At 46.8% G+C, this 14624-nt stretch overlaps 1 protein-coding gene across 44 annotated transcripts in view; it reads left to right on the top strand.

Annotated features, from left to right (window-relative positions):
- Nucleotides 1–14624, top strand: part of MAP4K4 (mitogen-activated protein kinase kinase kinase kinase 4) — a 172178-nt gene that overhangs the window by 102990 nt on the left and 54564 nt on the right. For all 44 annotated transcript variants that reach the window (XM_060169503.1, XM_060169502.1, XM_060169506.1 and 41 more), the window contains 2 exons: nucleotides 9932–10057; nucleotides 11320–11430. In XM_060169503.1, coding sequence (XP_060025486.1) covers nucleotides 9932–10057; nucleotides 11320–11430 — 237 coding nt within the window. The remainder of the gene's footprint in view (nucleotides 1–9931; nucleotides 10058–11319; nucleotides 11431–14624) is intronic.

The raw sequence follows: 14624 nt of genomic DNA, 5'->3' as shown, positions 1-14624 counted from the left end.
TAGGAGAAAGTAGGGCTTCCCTGGTGGCGCAGTGGTTGAGGGTCCGCCTGCCGATGCAGGGGACGCGGGTTCGTGCCCCGGTCCGGGAAGATCCCACATGCCGCGGAGCGGCTGGGCCCGTGAGCCATGGCCGCTGAGCCTGCGCATCCGGAGCCTGTGCTCCGCAACGGGAGAGGCCACAGCAGTGGGAGGCCCGAGTACCGCAAAAAAAAAAAAAAAAAAGTCGGGGAAAGTAGAAGGGAGAGGCGTTTTAGATTATTTTCCTAGTTGGAATTGGAAAATAAGGAGACGAGGTTTAATCACTGAGGCTATCCTGTAGCTTTTCTCCACCCACGGTCGTGAGGCACCATCACTCACAACCAAGGAGGTTTTTTGTTTTTAAAGGGGTGGGGGGCAGCCAAGTAAACTTTAAAATATATATATATATATATATACACACACATATATATATACACATATATATATATATATATACACATATATATATATATTTTTTTGGCTGCGTTGGGTCTTCGTTGCTGCACGCGGGCTTTCTCTAGTTGCGTTGAGCAGGGTCTACTCTTCGTTGTAGTGCGCGGGCTTCTCACTGCGGTGGCTTCTCTTGTTGCGGAGCACAGGCTCTAGGTGCACGGGTTTCAGTAGTTGTGGCACGCGGGCTCAGTAGTTGTGGCTCACAGGCTTAGTTGCTCCGCGGCATGTGAGGTCTTCCCGGACCAGGGCTCGAACCTGTGTCCCCTGCACTGGCAGGCAGATTCTTAACCACTGCACCACCAGGAGGCCCAAGTAAGGAGTTTTGAGAAGCACTGGGGCGGTCCACATCCGCGCAAGTCCTCCTGGATGAGCGCGGATGCCGTGTAATGTTGCCCGTGATGCACTTACCTGCATTTCGTTGCCTAAAAGCTTTTGGAAAGGGGGTGTCTGTCAGGAGTTAGAATATCTTGCTTCTGTTTTCTGTTTGCCCCAAAGACTTGTGGAACTCGGTCCTTGTCTTCTTGAGTCACTCTGTGGAAGCATCTTTGAATCCTCAGAGCTGAGGGAAGGGCTCTTCACACGTGGTTTCCATGAAGATCCCCCAGACACTTCTCCAGGTGTAAAGTTGTGTCAGGCCAGTCCATGGTATTTGAGTGGAAGCTGCCATTTCAGAGCAAAGAGGGAATCCCTTTCCAGATACGCAGATTACCACAGTGAAGAGAATTATTTGAAAGTAACAGAACACACCTTTACACCAAGGCTTATTTCCTTGTTGCCACGATTGGCACACGATTGCAGATTTCTGTTATCCAGGAAGCGCCAGGAGCCAGGTTGGAGGTACTTACTTCCTACTTTGGCTTAACTCCGTGATGCTTGCAAGATAGCTGACCGAAGGAAGATCTGATTACTGTTCTCTAGACTGTCCTTGCTGCTTTTTCCTCTTGCTCTCACCTGCTGTGGTATATCATGACACAGATCATATAAGCAGGAATTAGGGTAGCTCGTGAGGGTGGGAGGTGAGGGAGACAGGAAGGGTGAGGGAAAGGTCAAGGTAAAACCATGAAACATGCCCCAAAATCTTTGCTTGGCCACTGTGATGCTCGAGGTCAGAACTAGAATATCACTGATCTTTGTAAATTCTGGCCGCTGGACACCGTCCACCACCAGTCACTACCCATCCCGACCGTGGCAGAGAACACTTCACTGCGCCGGCAGAGAGTGTGGTCTATTGCTTGCTTGATTTGGGCAATTTCTATACTTGTGATTCAGGCATAAACTGAATAGCTTGCTTATAGCAATTGAGATCAAACAAAAGTTATTTTAATGATCTTATCAAAAGCATATTTTGCACATTAATTTTGTTCAGTTGATTTCCTGTGTGTGACTTAAATTCTTCAAAATTATGATGATATTCCTTTAGTGGTGGGAAAGTGGGACCAGATGGTCTCTGTGTTGTTGGGAGGTGAGGGTCTTTAGCCTTCCACCCTGGTAGAGGAATCAAAACATCTGTAAGTCCAAGTTGTTGTGTTCTGAACACCCTGGGTTCTAGTTTAATGAGGCATATAAAACAAATTGAGTCTCAGATTCCTTCACCGGCAGATGCCCCAAAAGGCTTAGTGGGTATTACCTGCAAGGCTGTAGGTTGTAGGTGGTGTGGTGTTCTTGTCCGCTGATTCCATTACCTGGGTTCATTTCAGTTGACCCCCTTCCACACACCCCCCCCCCCCAATGGGCATTCGTTCCCACTTCTTTGCACACTGGTAATTTTTAATTGGATGCCAGCCATGTGATTTGTACCTTATCGGGTATTTGGACATTTTATATTCTTGTAATATTCTTGAGCTTTCGCCTGGGATGCAGTTAGTTACTTGGAATCCGTCTGAGCCTTTTAAGGTCCGTTCCTTGGGGTCAGATCAGCATTTAGTCTAGAGCTAGTTTTACCGCACTGCTGAGGCAGGAGCCTCCTGAATGCTGTGCCCACGTTCCTGTGAATGATGAGATTTTCCAGTCTGGACAGTGGCAGCAGGCGCTGTTCCCCGGTCCTCTGGGGGTCCTCCCCTGACCTCAGGAGGATGTGTTGGGTGCTCTGCTCAGATCTCCTGCCCGTCTCTGCATCTCTCCTCCCTGACCTCTGTCCTGCACGCTCCAGCTGCCCTCAGCTCTGTGTCCTCAGCTCAGCATCCTCTGGGCTTCGGTGGGGTTTCCTCTCGCTTTGCTGCAGCCTGGAATCTCCCAGGGCAGCAGCTCGGCATTTGTAGGTCTTTCCTGGTGTTCCTGTCTCTCAGAGCTCACTGTCCTTCAATCCCTGGTGTCCAGGGTCCTAAAACTCGTTCATTCATTTTATCTATTGTAGTTGTTCAAGTGGGAGTACATCTGGCCCTTGACCCTCCTTCTTAGCCAGGAACAGAAGTTTGGCCTTTGTCCTTTTCACTTGCAGACTATTTTCAGAGCCAGCCTTCGACTGACTTGCCGTGTCAGTTGTGTAAGCAGGGGCTCTGTGCGTGTGAGTGCGCGATGGGGCCAGACAGAAACGCACAGACGTGTGATGTTGTCCACATTCATAGCTCCTCCAGAGCTGTGCCCCTTCTTGCCACCGCTTACTAGGGCCTGGCTTTCAGGTTTTAACGTGTGCGCAGTGCTCTTGGTGGAGTTCGCCCCTGGCTTAGGGAAGGGCGTGGGCACAGAGGCAAGACTCTGTCCAGGGCCCTCGGGCAGGTCAGGAAGGTGAAGCCGGCGCGATGGCTGATCCCGGGCTCCAGGTACCTCTCCTCTGCTCCGGAAACAACTTGAGCTTGGAAATTTCTGATCTCAGGAAGTCATGGGCCTGGATTGGTACCATTGGAGCCAACAGGAAGACGTGACCGTGGAGGTCCGAGCTCTGGGTGACGCTGACCCAGCGGCAGGCAGGTTAACCAGCAAGGTTCCCGATCTTCAAACTCCCCTCGCCCTCCCCGTACAGCTGAGCGCTGGAGTGAGCGGCTGGAGCGGGGAGCTTGGCGGTGACTCGGGACCAGCAAGGGGGGCGTGAGGGCCCCCTGTCCAGGGAGGGCGGGGGAGCTGGACATGCGAACGGCCAGAAGGAAACTCATTAGGAAGCTTATGGAGTTAACGCCTCTACTCTTTAACTTTCCCCCACATAGGAAAATAGTATTGTTGAGAATTGGACAAGTTGAAGAAGAAAACCTCTGTAATCCAGAGGTAATCTTTGGGCGCAGTTCTTCTTTTTTCTTTCTTACACATTGAAACGTGTGGAGTTATCTAAATATACTTGTACACTGGTGTTGCCAATGGCAAAATGCTGATGTTAAGAATATATTATTTTGTCATCTTCTGAGCATTTTGGATTACTGATCTCTTTCTGGTCTCATAATATAATTACAAGTTTGGTTATGTAGGGGAGGAAAAAAACCCTTTCCTTCTACCCTTCTAGGTTCTTGATCATGTAATAAAAGATTAACAAGACGAAAACAGACAGGTTTGCTAACTGGTCTATCTCGTATATACATGGGCGCCTTCACAAGGAAAATGAAGACTCAAAGAAGACTCTGTCTGTGTACCAGGTTGAACAGAGAGATGCTGTTGTGGACCAGTAACTAAACCATATGGGACAGCTAACAGAAGATGAGAGGCTTGCTTGTACAGAATTCTTTTGGCCTCAATCCCCTGGCTCTGGTGATAAGAATGTTTTTTCCAGTTGGTATAGGAAGGATGCCTTTCATATGGGAGTTTTATCGCTTGCTTTCAGGGAGAAAAGGGGAGGTCAGAGCACCTTTTTTGTCCCTGCTGCTTTTCAAGTCCCTTTAGCTTAAAATAATCCCATGTCAAAGAGCATATTTTGGGGTGACAATCAAGTGTTTTGGTGGAGGATTTGATTTTGGTCACTCTGGGCCTTACCCAGGAGATCTGCTTTCCATCTCTGTCGGGACCTAGGTTTCAGCTCTTACTTTAGGGGCCAATACTAAAGGGTCCCCAGTGGAGAAGGAAAATGGATGGGTTCCAAAATCAAGTGTTGATGTGACTTATTTCAAGTTAGACTGTCGAAGCAACTTGTACCCTGGGGAATTGTGTCCTGTTAATTGGGGCTTGACACTTTGGAAAGTTCTCATAGTTTCGTTTAGATCCTGGAGAAAATAGCGATGGGTCTTACCTGACTTTGTGATTCGAGTTAGCTCACCGTGTTCATTCGCCATGCCGTGCTTGTTGTTGAGGGGTCATCCCAGAGGTGTGTCTTGGCCTCCTTGCAAGCACCAGTCTCCCCAGGTTTTTCGTGAGTGAGTGATGTTGAGGAAAACGGGTTGTACTTGCCGTCCTGCACCGTCTTGTCACAGTCTGAAGTTACCACCCCGCCATGCCCATCCCGGGGGACGGTGCTGCTCTGTAGTTCTCTTCTTTACCACGCTGCTCTTAGAGCCCAGTTGAGTGACACAGCCTCGCTGAAATATAGCAGATTTCATAGAACACTTTGCTGAGTCAAGTAAAGTCCTACGTGGTGGTGTCTGTCGACAGAAAGAGCAGGTTAAGCGCTTCAGGGCCGTTAGGGTTAGACTTTGGGGTCTCAGAAGTCCATTGGCTCAGTAGCAAAACTAGGGAGCATGTCTTTTTGTCTGAAATGTGTTCAAGGCGGTATTCCTTGTTGAGTAAGATGTCACGAGTGCAGCTATGTTAATTTTGTCATTTTTCTGTTGGGGTTTTTGTTCTGGAGCTGATGGGTCTTCTGAGATGGATGCGGATTAATTTTAAAGAACGTTCCATTCCTTCCTTCGACCAGATCCTGGACCTTCATTTTGCTCTAGAAGCTTCCCTGCAGAGTCGTGTTCGCCTCTGTCTGGTTGAATTATCAGTGAGGTTAAGTTGCAGAACCTTTCATATGTCTGAGTCATAAAAATTAGTTTTGGTTAATTCAGCTTGGTGTGATACTGAATAACACTCTCAGGTGTCGCTGGGGTTTGCCAAGTCAAAGGTGATCTGCCCTCATTTCTCTGCCAGTTCACAGTCCCGTAAAGAAGGGTTTGGTAGTCGTTAACTAAAACAAGCTTGTAAACTTTTTTCTAAAATGGATATTCAATGGCTATTTTCATTCTAAGTATATACCTTTTGGTGGTGAAATCTGCCAGAGATGCTCGTGTATTTCATTTTATTAGTATTCTCTCCATCTAGTAAAGATAGAGTGAATAATGAATGGCCCTTCCTGTTTTTGTTCAGCTCTTAATGAGTAGGCTTAATTCTGTAAGGAGGGGCTGCTGGGGGGAGTACCCCCCAGACCTCCTGGGTCCTCCCAGTCGGGCTCATTGGAGGTCTGCCTGCTGGCAGTGGAAGGAGACAGAATTTTGGTAACAAGAGAGTTTAAACAACATTTTAAGGAGTCATTAAGAAACCCTACTAGTCCTATGCACTGCTCTGTGCTCAGACTATGGAGTGGACAGGACTTTTCCTATGACTCCCAAACCCACAGCTGCTTTTGAAGATGACCACGATTCAGATGTACACTCCCCCCCCCCCCCCCACTCTGTCCTCTAGCAGCCAAGGAAGGCAAAGGAAAACTCCTCCCTAGTCTTAGCCTGAGACAAAGACCTTTTCTGCCGAGTTTGCTCCCACTGGGGAGAGTCCAGAATGCTAATTGGCATCAGCTGCCTTAGATCACCGGGGGCTGGCAGCTGCCTCATCCCTGGAGGAGACCTCCCCAAATGTCCCCTCTCCTCTCTCAAGTGACCCTTAATTTTTTTTTTTTCCATCTGTACGTGACTGTGGCCTCCTAAAGGGGAGGATGAAGGGCAGAGGCGTTTGGACTCGGCCGGGACACTTGGATATATCACTTCCTCATGGAGCTTTGCTACATCCACTTTCTTTGCAAATGTGGGATTTGTCATCGCTTTTAAAATGCAGTTAGTCTGTTCTAAGTCTGTTTTCCGCTGTATCTTTTCTGGCAAAATGAGGTGTTTGTTTTTGGTGGTGGTGCGCATGCGTTTAAATACTGGAATGAGAACAGCAAACTTGTTTTCACCTAATGACTGAAGGGAGATTCGAACTCAGAAGTTGGTTCGTTATTACCCTAAAGACACCGTGTAAGACACTATATTATAAGCATTAGTCGTGATTAGGATTCCAGCTGCAGTTGGCTCCAAACTGTTGGTAGATTCTGCATTTCTGATGCTTTTCCTCCAAGGTGGGCACTCATAATTAGACAGTGAATGACAGTTAGTGGTGCTGAGTGCCTTTTTACTTTATAAACTGTGCAATAGCCATCTATTTGAAAATCAGAGAAGCCAGAGAAGGAATGTTTCAAAGTATATATAATCCTTATCCTGAAATGTTGATTTGAGAGGACAGTATGTTTTCCTCTCAGTATTTGTAGTTCAGTTTCATCTGCTTCCAGGATTTGACTATTAAGACCCCGGAAGTATTCTGGCAAGAGACATCGATCTGATTACTGTATTTTCGGAAAATATTTGGATGTTTCAGTCATATTAGAAAAGCTGTTACCAAACTGTGTTTAAGCTGTTCTTATGTCATATTTCATTGTTTGTAACTTGCAGCCCAGTTTCGAAGAGGTTACAGCCTGCGTCTCATGGTTGATGGTGAATCATAGTTTCGTCACGAAAAGGGATTGGGTGTCTGTCTGGCAGCATCTTAGGTTCAGGGAGATGTGTTGTGCCGTGATGGTCCTCCAGCAGTATTGCCCGTGTGCATGTTAAGTGCTTTTCACACCGGTGAGCAGTACCGCATTTAAGCCTACGGGGATCTTTAAACGTGTAAGACGTGGGAGGATTTTAACTCAGTGCCTCCAGAAACCTCAGGCGCCGACGGAGGGTCTTGGTGGTTCTCATGCAGAGCGGTGAACGCGTTAGATCCTGGAAGACACTGGTTTTTGTCACTAAAAGAAAACATATGTCAAAACCAGTCACAGTATGTCAAGCCCCTTAATTATCGCTCAGGAAGCTGCTTGTGGGAGAACTGTAGGTAGCGTTTGCTTTCTGTCCAGAAGTGAAGCCTACTGGCAGAGCATCACAGGGACTAAAGACCCTGGGGTGACTTAGGCAGCGTGGGGGGCGGGTGGAGGCCCCTAGGAAGGGTTAGGGAGGGAGCAATGAAGTCCCGCCTTCCGTCCGGGAAGGCACACATTACTGCATGAAGTGAGTGGCTGCGCTCTTAGCACAGAAAATGAAAATCAGTAGTGTGTTGGTTTTTCCCTATTCTAGTTCAGCATTGTTCCTTTTGTTTTTGTTTAGTCTTTGTACCCCAGATCCTTACAGGTTTACTGGTTTTGGATAAGAGGAAAAAAATCACACCTTTAGTTGACTTTCTAATCCTGGAGTAACACCACCTCCTTTCCAGCAGGAGCGAGGCTGTGGCCAGACTCGCGCTCATTTTTGTTAGGAACGTGTCAGTCTCGACAGGCCTCGTTGGGGTGTCCTGGCTGCCCAGGAAGCCAGAGACTGTGGGCGGCGAGTCGTGAGCTGCGATCCAGAGAGAGCAGGGCCCCGGTGCCGGCAGGTGGTGGTCCTCCCACAGCATGGGCACGAATGTGACGTAAGATACAGCTGTGGATGGGTGGGGCTTCCTAATTCTGCTTGGGGCGTGCTTTCTTGTGCCCAGTATGAACAAAACCTGTTGCCCTTTACGTTTTATAGTATAAAGTTTCTACACTGTAAAGGCCCCAGATAGAGGGGTGTGACTGTGTAATACTAGCCAGGCTAAGCCCTGGTTTTGTTTAGAATTAAGCTACTTAATTATCCTAGTTGTTCAGCCTCTTATTGTTCATTGCGGCTTTAACCATGGCCATTGAAATTCATATGCATTTGGTGTGATTTACATATATATCGGTTTTGAATGAGAATTATTACACAGACTAGTGTCTAGACTGTGCTTGGCCATGTGACTCTGCTTCATATTTCTGTCATCGTCTGCCAAAGTCCCATGACAATCACGCCTGTCATCTGTATGCCGCAGTAGTCTCATACTTACGTATCTGGACCGAGCTGGAAGCCATCGCCATGAGAATCACCGGTGTTGGATGATTACGTGTTTTCGTGGGTATTGGGTTTATTAAGCAGTAATGACGAACTGAAAGTTGTTTTTAAAAAGACATTTTCTTTTTTCATTTGGTCTCACTGTTAATATCTAATTAATGATGTTGCCCTAAGAGCAGTGTTTGCAAACCGAACTTACTTTAGGTCTGTGAGGCCTTATGAAAGGTTCTTGGAGATGCTAGGCTGCAACAGTAGGTTTTGTGTGTGTGCGTGTGTGCGCGCACACATGTGCATATACACGTACCTGTGTGGCTCAGAATCCCTGAGTCTTCCCTGGAGAGGGAAGGATATCAGCTAAAGTGGAAGGAGTGTGTCAGTGTAGAAAAGTCAGGAGGTTTTAGGGAACCACTCATCATTTCCTGTTGAAAATACATGAAATAAAGGGAATTCTAGAGATCTGGTTATGAGGCTTTGCTCAAAGATCTTCTTTATCTTCCCTCAAACACCCCTTTTCTAACCAAGGCAGGTTTTCCCTATTCCTGCACATTCTCTCTTTTTTCTCACTTTAATTCTGCTTTCCTCTCATTCTCATGCTACCTGTAAACCTTTCTTCGGATGACTCTTTGCAGGTGGTTTGGCGTTACCCTCTCCCCGTGTCCGTGTGTGCAGCAGGGCACGGGATGCCCCCGATGATGCGGTTTTCCCCGGGGCGGGGTGGGGAGGGGTGGGTGTGGGAGAAGGCGGAGACCTCAACATTCACAAGAGCAACTTATTTTTATTTTCCGGACCTTTGTCACCACCTGTCCCCTTCATTCTCCCTCTAATCTTCTCATACAGACTCTTCATTTCTTCCTCTGCTTGTCTTATTTTAGTAAAGCAAGAGGCGGGGGGATGAGCCCAGTCTAGGGACAACCTGCCGCCACTGAGTGGTGTTTATGTTTCTGGGCTCCTGGACTGGCCCGAGTCTCTTGGGGGCGCTGTCCATCCAGGACCACAGGGTCCCTGAGCTTGGCCCCTGCCCCCGACCCAGGGTGATGGTGCTGTGTGATGCTCTCAGAGCTGAACCTTAAGTGCGTCGGACGATTTATACTCACAAATGTTCTCTAGAAAAGAAGCAGCCCTTGCTAGTCATTTGAAGTAGTATCAGCCAGTTTTCTTTTTCCTCCCATTTTTACAGATGAGCCAGTTGAGGCCCAGAGAAGTGGAGTGAATTGCCTGGGGTTACGTGGCCCGTGGAAGAGCCAGGCCACGCGTGCCCTCTGCCCCTGCTGCTTCCTGTTTCATCTTTACCTTTTGTGCTTGTATTTCTTCTTGCAGAGCTCGTAATCACATTTCAAAGGATGCGTCGCCGCAAGTCCCCGATTACTGGCACAAGAGTAAAGTGTCTCTCCCTTGCTGGAGGGGCTGGGAACGTCTGATTGCCTGCATGTGGAGAAAGTAAAATCCTGCATGTCATTCAAAAGCTGCACATTTTATTTTTATTTTTTCTTAAGGATGAAGAGGAGGAAATCAAGCTGGAGATAAATATGCTGAAGAAATATTCTCATCATAGAAATATTGCAACGTATTACGGTGCTTTCATTAAAAAGAGCCCCCCAGGACACGATGACCAACTCTGGGTAGGCGGACATTTCCTGAGCATTCTGGGGGGTTTCCTCTTTGTATTTAAAAGGGCATTAAGAACCTTCCGGGGGGGAGGGGAGAGAAAAGCAAAGAAAAAGGGGTAACATCTGGTATCTTCCCTGGCCTTCTCAGTGGAAGGTGTCCTGAATGTTTATTTTGGTGTTGATTTCACATCGCAGGAAAAAGAGTTAACTTGTGTTTTGGGAATAAAATGGCACATTAAAAAAAAAAAGTAACAAAATAGCAAGGAAATTAGCTTGAAAATGAAAGCAATGTGATAAAAACTTGATGGAAATTAATTAGTGTGGAATCTCAACTAAATGAATCTTTCTTTACTATGTTGGAATGAGAGACAAATTGCAAGAAAACAAACTTAGTTTAGTAATTTATTAAGAACAGTGGACTCCAGGGAAATTTATAGAATTTATACATATTCAACCATATCTCTTATTGAATACATTTCTATTCAAGATGATGACACCGAGACAGTGTCAGATCTGTGGTTATCACGTTATGCCAAAGGTACTGGGCTTATAGGGCAGGAAGATAGATGAATACTCTTCTAATTTTTAAAAAAGCCATTAGAGACTGTTTGCAAAGTTAGGATAGTAAAAGGGAAACAGTTACCTTTATTTCCATTGCCCGTATCCAAACACAGTTAAATTTTTAGAATAGTTCAACTCAATTTATTTTCTAAGTACTTTGGAAATATACTTGTGTTCGTATTGTGGAAACATTTAGTTATTGTAAATAGTGTCTTTTAAAAAATGATGTGCTGCTTAAAAATAGTATTTCTCTTTTCAAAGAGAAATTTTTAAACTGTACTAAACGCAGTTGATATAAAATAGTTTGAGAATCACGATGTGTGGAAAATAGAACAGTTTAGACACTGGCAAGTTGGAAAGCCTGTTAAGGGGTATTTAGATCAGATTTCTGATGAGTGGGCGTTGATTAGGAGCAAGCGGTCCACTTGCATCTGTGCTCAGGAGAGAAGGGGGGCTTCAGAGCCTCTGCACAGGCTGCGCCGTGGAACACGCAGACGCCGATCTCCTGGACCGGATGTCCGTGCCGAATAGATGGGGTGTGATGAGATATGCTCTCAGGAGTTCGGTGCCTCCACAATGGTCGTGCGCCCAGACCTTTAGGAAAGGAGGGGGGTTAGACTGCCCCCCCGGCCTACCCGGGTGTGTGCTGACATCTGTGATGCTCTGGCCACTGGGGGGACGTGTTGGCCGCAGCGTGTCTTGTCTCTCTCCAGCTTGTTATGGAGTTCTGCGGGGCCGGGTCCATCACAGACCTCGTGAAGAACACCAAGGGCAACACGCTCAAGGAAGACTGGATAGCCTACATCTCCAGGGAGATCCTGAGGGTAAGTGGGGCACAGCTGAGGCAGCCAGGCGTGGGCTTGTGTTTCCATTTCCACTTGCCCGGCCCCGAGGGTTTCTGCGCATTAGCTGCGACCTGTACAGGTTATTCTTTTCGTGACAGCCAAGGGTTCTGTATCACCAGCTGGCTTTGATGGTTTAAGCCACATCATGGTTTTGAGTCTGGCAAGTATCCAAAGAAACTAGACTTACAATAGATTTTTTTTTTTTTTTTTTTTTTTTTGGTATTTCTCTGAATTCATCCTGCAGTTATGAAGAAGAAAATCAGAGTGGAGAGGAGGAGAAATAATCCCTAACTCTTGTGTTTATGGGAATCGTGTGTCTAAGCTTATAAAGCAATATTAATGGTGCTAAATGCTGACTTTCAAAATCATCTTGTGGACTTCGGCATTAACTGTTAGAATCTGTGACAGTATTTATGAGGAGCAGTTCTAATGTTTAATGTTATTTACAGCCAACTGGAAAGCTGGTTTATGTCAAAGCAAGTTCTTGGCTACCGTTTTAGCGGCTTCTAAACGATCCCTTTCAGTAGTAGAGCTGTCCTGACAGCACAGGCAGGGTGTTCGAAAATCTCGTATTGGAAAACCGCATGTGAGTTGCTAGTGGGCCTCTTGCCTCTGGTCAGCCGGCTCAGTTTTTCTCTCTACCCCTCAATTACACACTTAAGTTACTTGGTTGGATTTCATTTACCGACCACATTTTAAAAATAAAGACTATGGAGTTGAACTGGAATCTAATTCTTATGTTCCTATCACTAATAAAAAAAAATGTTACTTTATTTTTTATTTATAGATAAATTTACTCCACTTTTTACGTTTAAGTTTCATAGAGGACTGCAGGTTTTAAAAAATGCTGTCTAGAATACAGAGGTAGTCTGAATTTCTTTTTATTTAGAAAGTTTACAAAGCCCTTGACAATAGACAATTCCCCTAGGAAAACCAGTTGTAGAGGGTGAGATGGGAGACCCCGTCTTCTTATCATCACATACAAGTTTCATTATAAAAATATCAAGATCCTTTTATGGTTATTATAGGAGACTTAACATGGGAAGCTAAGCCTCCTGCCCTGTACTGCTGTGAGGGAGTTCAGTGCGTGGGCAGGTGTGTTTATTATCTTGATAACGAAAACCTCAGGGTGGGCAGGAGAGAGCAGTGGCTAAGAGCATGGGCCTCAAGTGAGGTAGACTTGGGTTCGAGTCCTGTGGGCAGGAGAGAGCAGTGGCTAAGAGCATGGGCCCCAAGTGAGGTAGACTTGGGTTCGAGTCCTGCCTCTGTTGCTTACCTTTTGCACATCCCCTGCCAAGTTACTCAACTTTCCAGACTTACTTTCTTCATATGTAAAATCTCGGTCCCAGTCCTATGAAGGAAGTACCATTATTATGAGAAGTAAATGAGTTTTAGTGTCAGGAATCAGTTAATATAACACGTGGGTAGGTAACTAAGTGTGTGCAACTGTTTTTCCACCATTGAACTCAAGACAGCAGTTTTGGAAAGAAGCCCAGGTTGCTTGAGGCCCCAGATCAACCTGAACATAGTAGCTCAATGAACATCTTTTCAAGATGCAGCAGATGTTTTCCGCCCCCGTGGGCACCTGAAACGAGAGTTTCCTTCACGTCACTTCATCTAGGATGGGAATTTTTCCTACGACGAACGTCTGAATGGACTAACCTCAAACAGAAGCTTCTGGAAGAGTCAGTATCATGTACTCATGTGTGTTCGTAACGGGTCACGGGAGTCAGTGTTGGGAAAGAGAGAGCAGAGTGGTGAGAAGGCCGCTCGTGGGGAAGGAAAGCAGGGCGTCCCAGAGGCACGCCGGGGGCTGATTTCTGTGGTGACAGACGTCCTCGTTCCTTGGTGGACGGTAGAGTCAGTTGCTGTGGAGTGAAGATCTCAGCAGGTTGAGAGTTGTGGGCACGCGGGTCTCAGACGGCAGTAGAAAAGCTCTCCTGGGCCCACCGAGAGCCTCGAGACACGAAGCCGCGTGTTCCTTCCGGCCCGTTTCCATGGTCACCATCCACACGGCAGCCTCGCGTTTTCATAGAAACCAGCATAGATCATCCTGAGTGTGGGCAGTTACAGCCTCTCCCAACCGGCACCGAAGACGGCCTTTGACTGCTGCTTCATTCTGTGAATGCGACGGACTTACAGGACCATGTTTCCGAGTTGTGGACCTTGATTCATTTGCTCTTGGACAGACGCTGACTGTGTACTGGACTTGCCATCTCTGCCGAAGTGGAAGGACTGTAGCTCACCATGGCGGGGGCGGTGGAACACGCCCTCCCTCCCAGGCCCTTCATTCAGGAAGACTGTGTCCGCTGCGCAGATCCTCGCGGCTCGGGCTCCTGCGCTGTACGAGCTGGCAGACACGCCAGCAGCGGGCCCTCCCAGAGGCAGTAACCGCAGCCCTAGGACAGGGATTGCTCGACAGGAACCAGAGTGCAGGCAGGCCACGTTCGTCTGAGAAGACGTGGCTGCTTAACGTCTGCTGCTAAGATAATTCTGGAGAAGTGTGAGAAGGGGGGCTTGTGAACATTAAGAGAATAAAAAATGAACTGAAGTAATAAAAGTAGGAATTACGAAAGAGGGAAGCTGCAGTTTTTCATCTCTTCTTCCACTGTTCAAAGGTACACCGGGCTGAAAGGAGGGAGTTTCTTCCTAACGATACCATGAAGATGCCGTATGCTTTTAGTGCTTTCCGCCCTACTTGGTGCTTTGTGGTGTAACACTGCACATCCTGAGTGCTGGAAAAACACACAGAGCCATGACATAAGCTCTCTTCTGTTTCACAGGCAGACTGGTAAATGATTTTAGAAACCCCCATGTTAGAAAAATGAATGTTCTAGGGCAGCTGTTACATTTAATTCATAGCCTACAAGGTAACGATGACAATAAAACCCCACAAAGAAGTTAAACAGGACAAATCAAAGGAGTCGTTACTTCTCATCTGCGCTTTTTGAATTGAGACGTTAGGGAGTTAATAGGCTGCTTGTAGCTTACGGAGGCAGGCTGTCGATTTGGCTTCTCTAGCTAAAGTCAGGACAAGTAAATGAGTTGTGAGAATGATGCCTTTTGGGTTTTCTGACCATATTTGGATGAAAACTGTATTTTTGTTCTCCCACCACCTCTCATCAGAGGCCTTCTCTGGGCTTCGTTCCAGATGCGAGGTCATCAGAAAGTGC

This window comes from Lagenorhynchus albirostris, chromosome 13, assembly GCF_949774975.1.
Source record: "Lagenorhynchus albirostris chromosome 13, mLagAlb1.1, whole genome shotgun sequence".
NCBI lineage: Eukaryota > Metazoa > Chordata > Mammalia > Artiodactyla > Delphinidae > Lagenorhynchus > Lagenorhynchus albirostris.
Note: the sequence above shows the minus strand (reverse complement) of the source record. Positions and strands in the feature narration are given on the sequence as shown.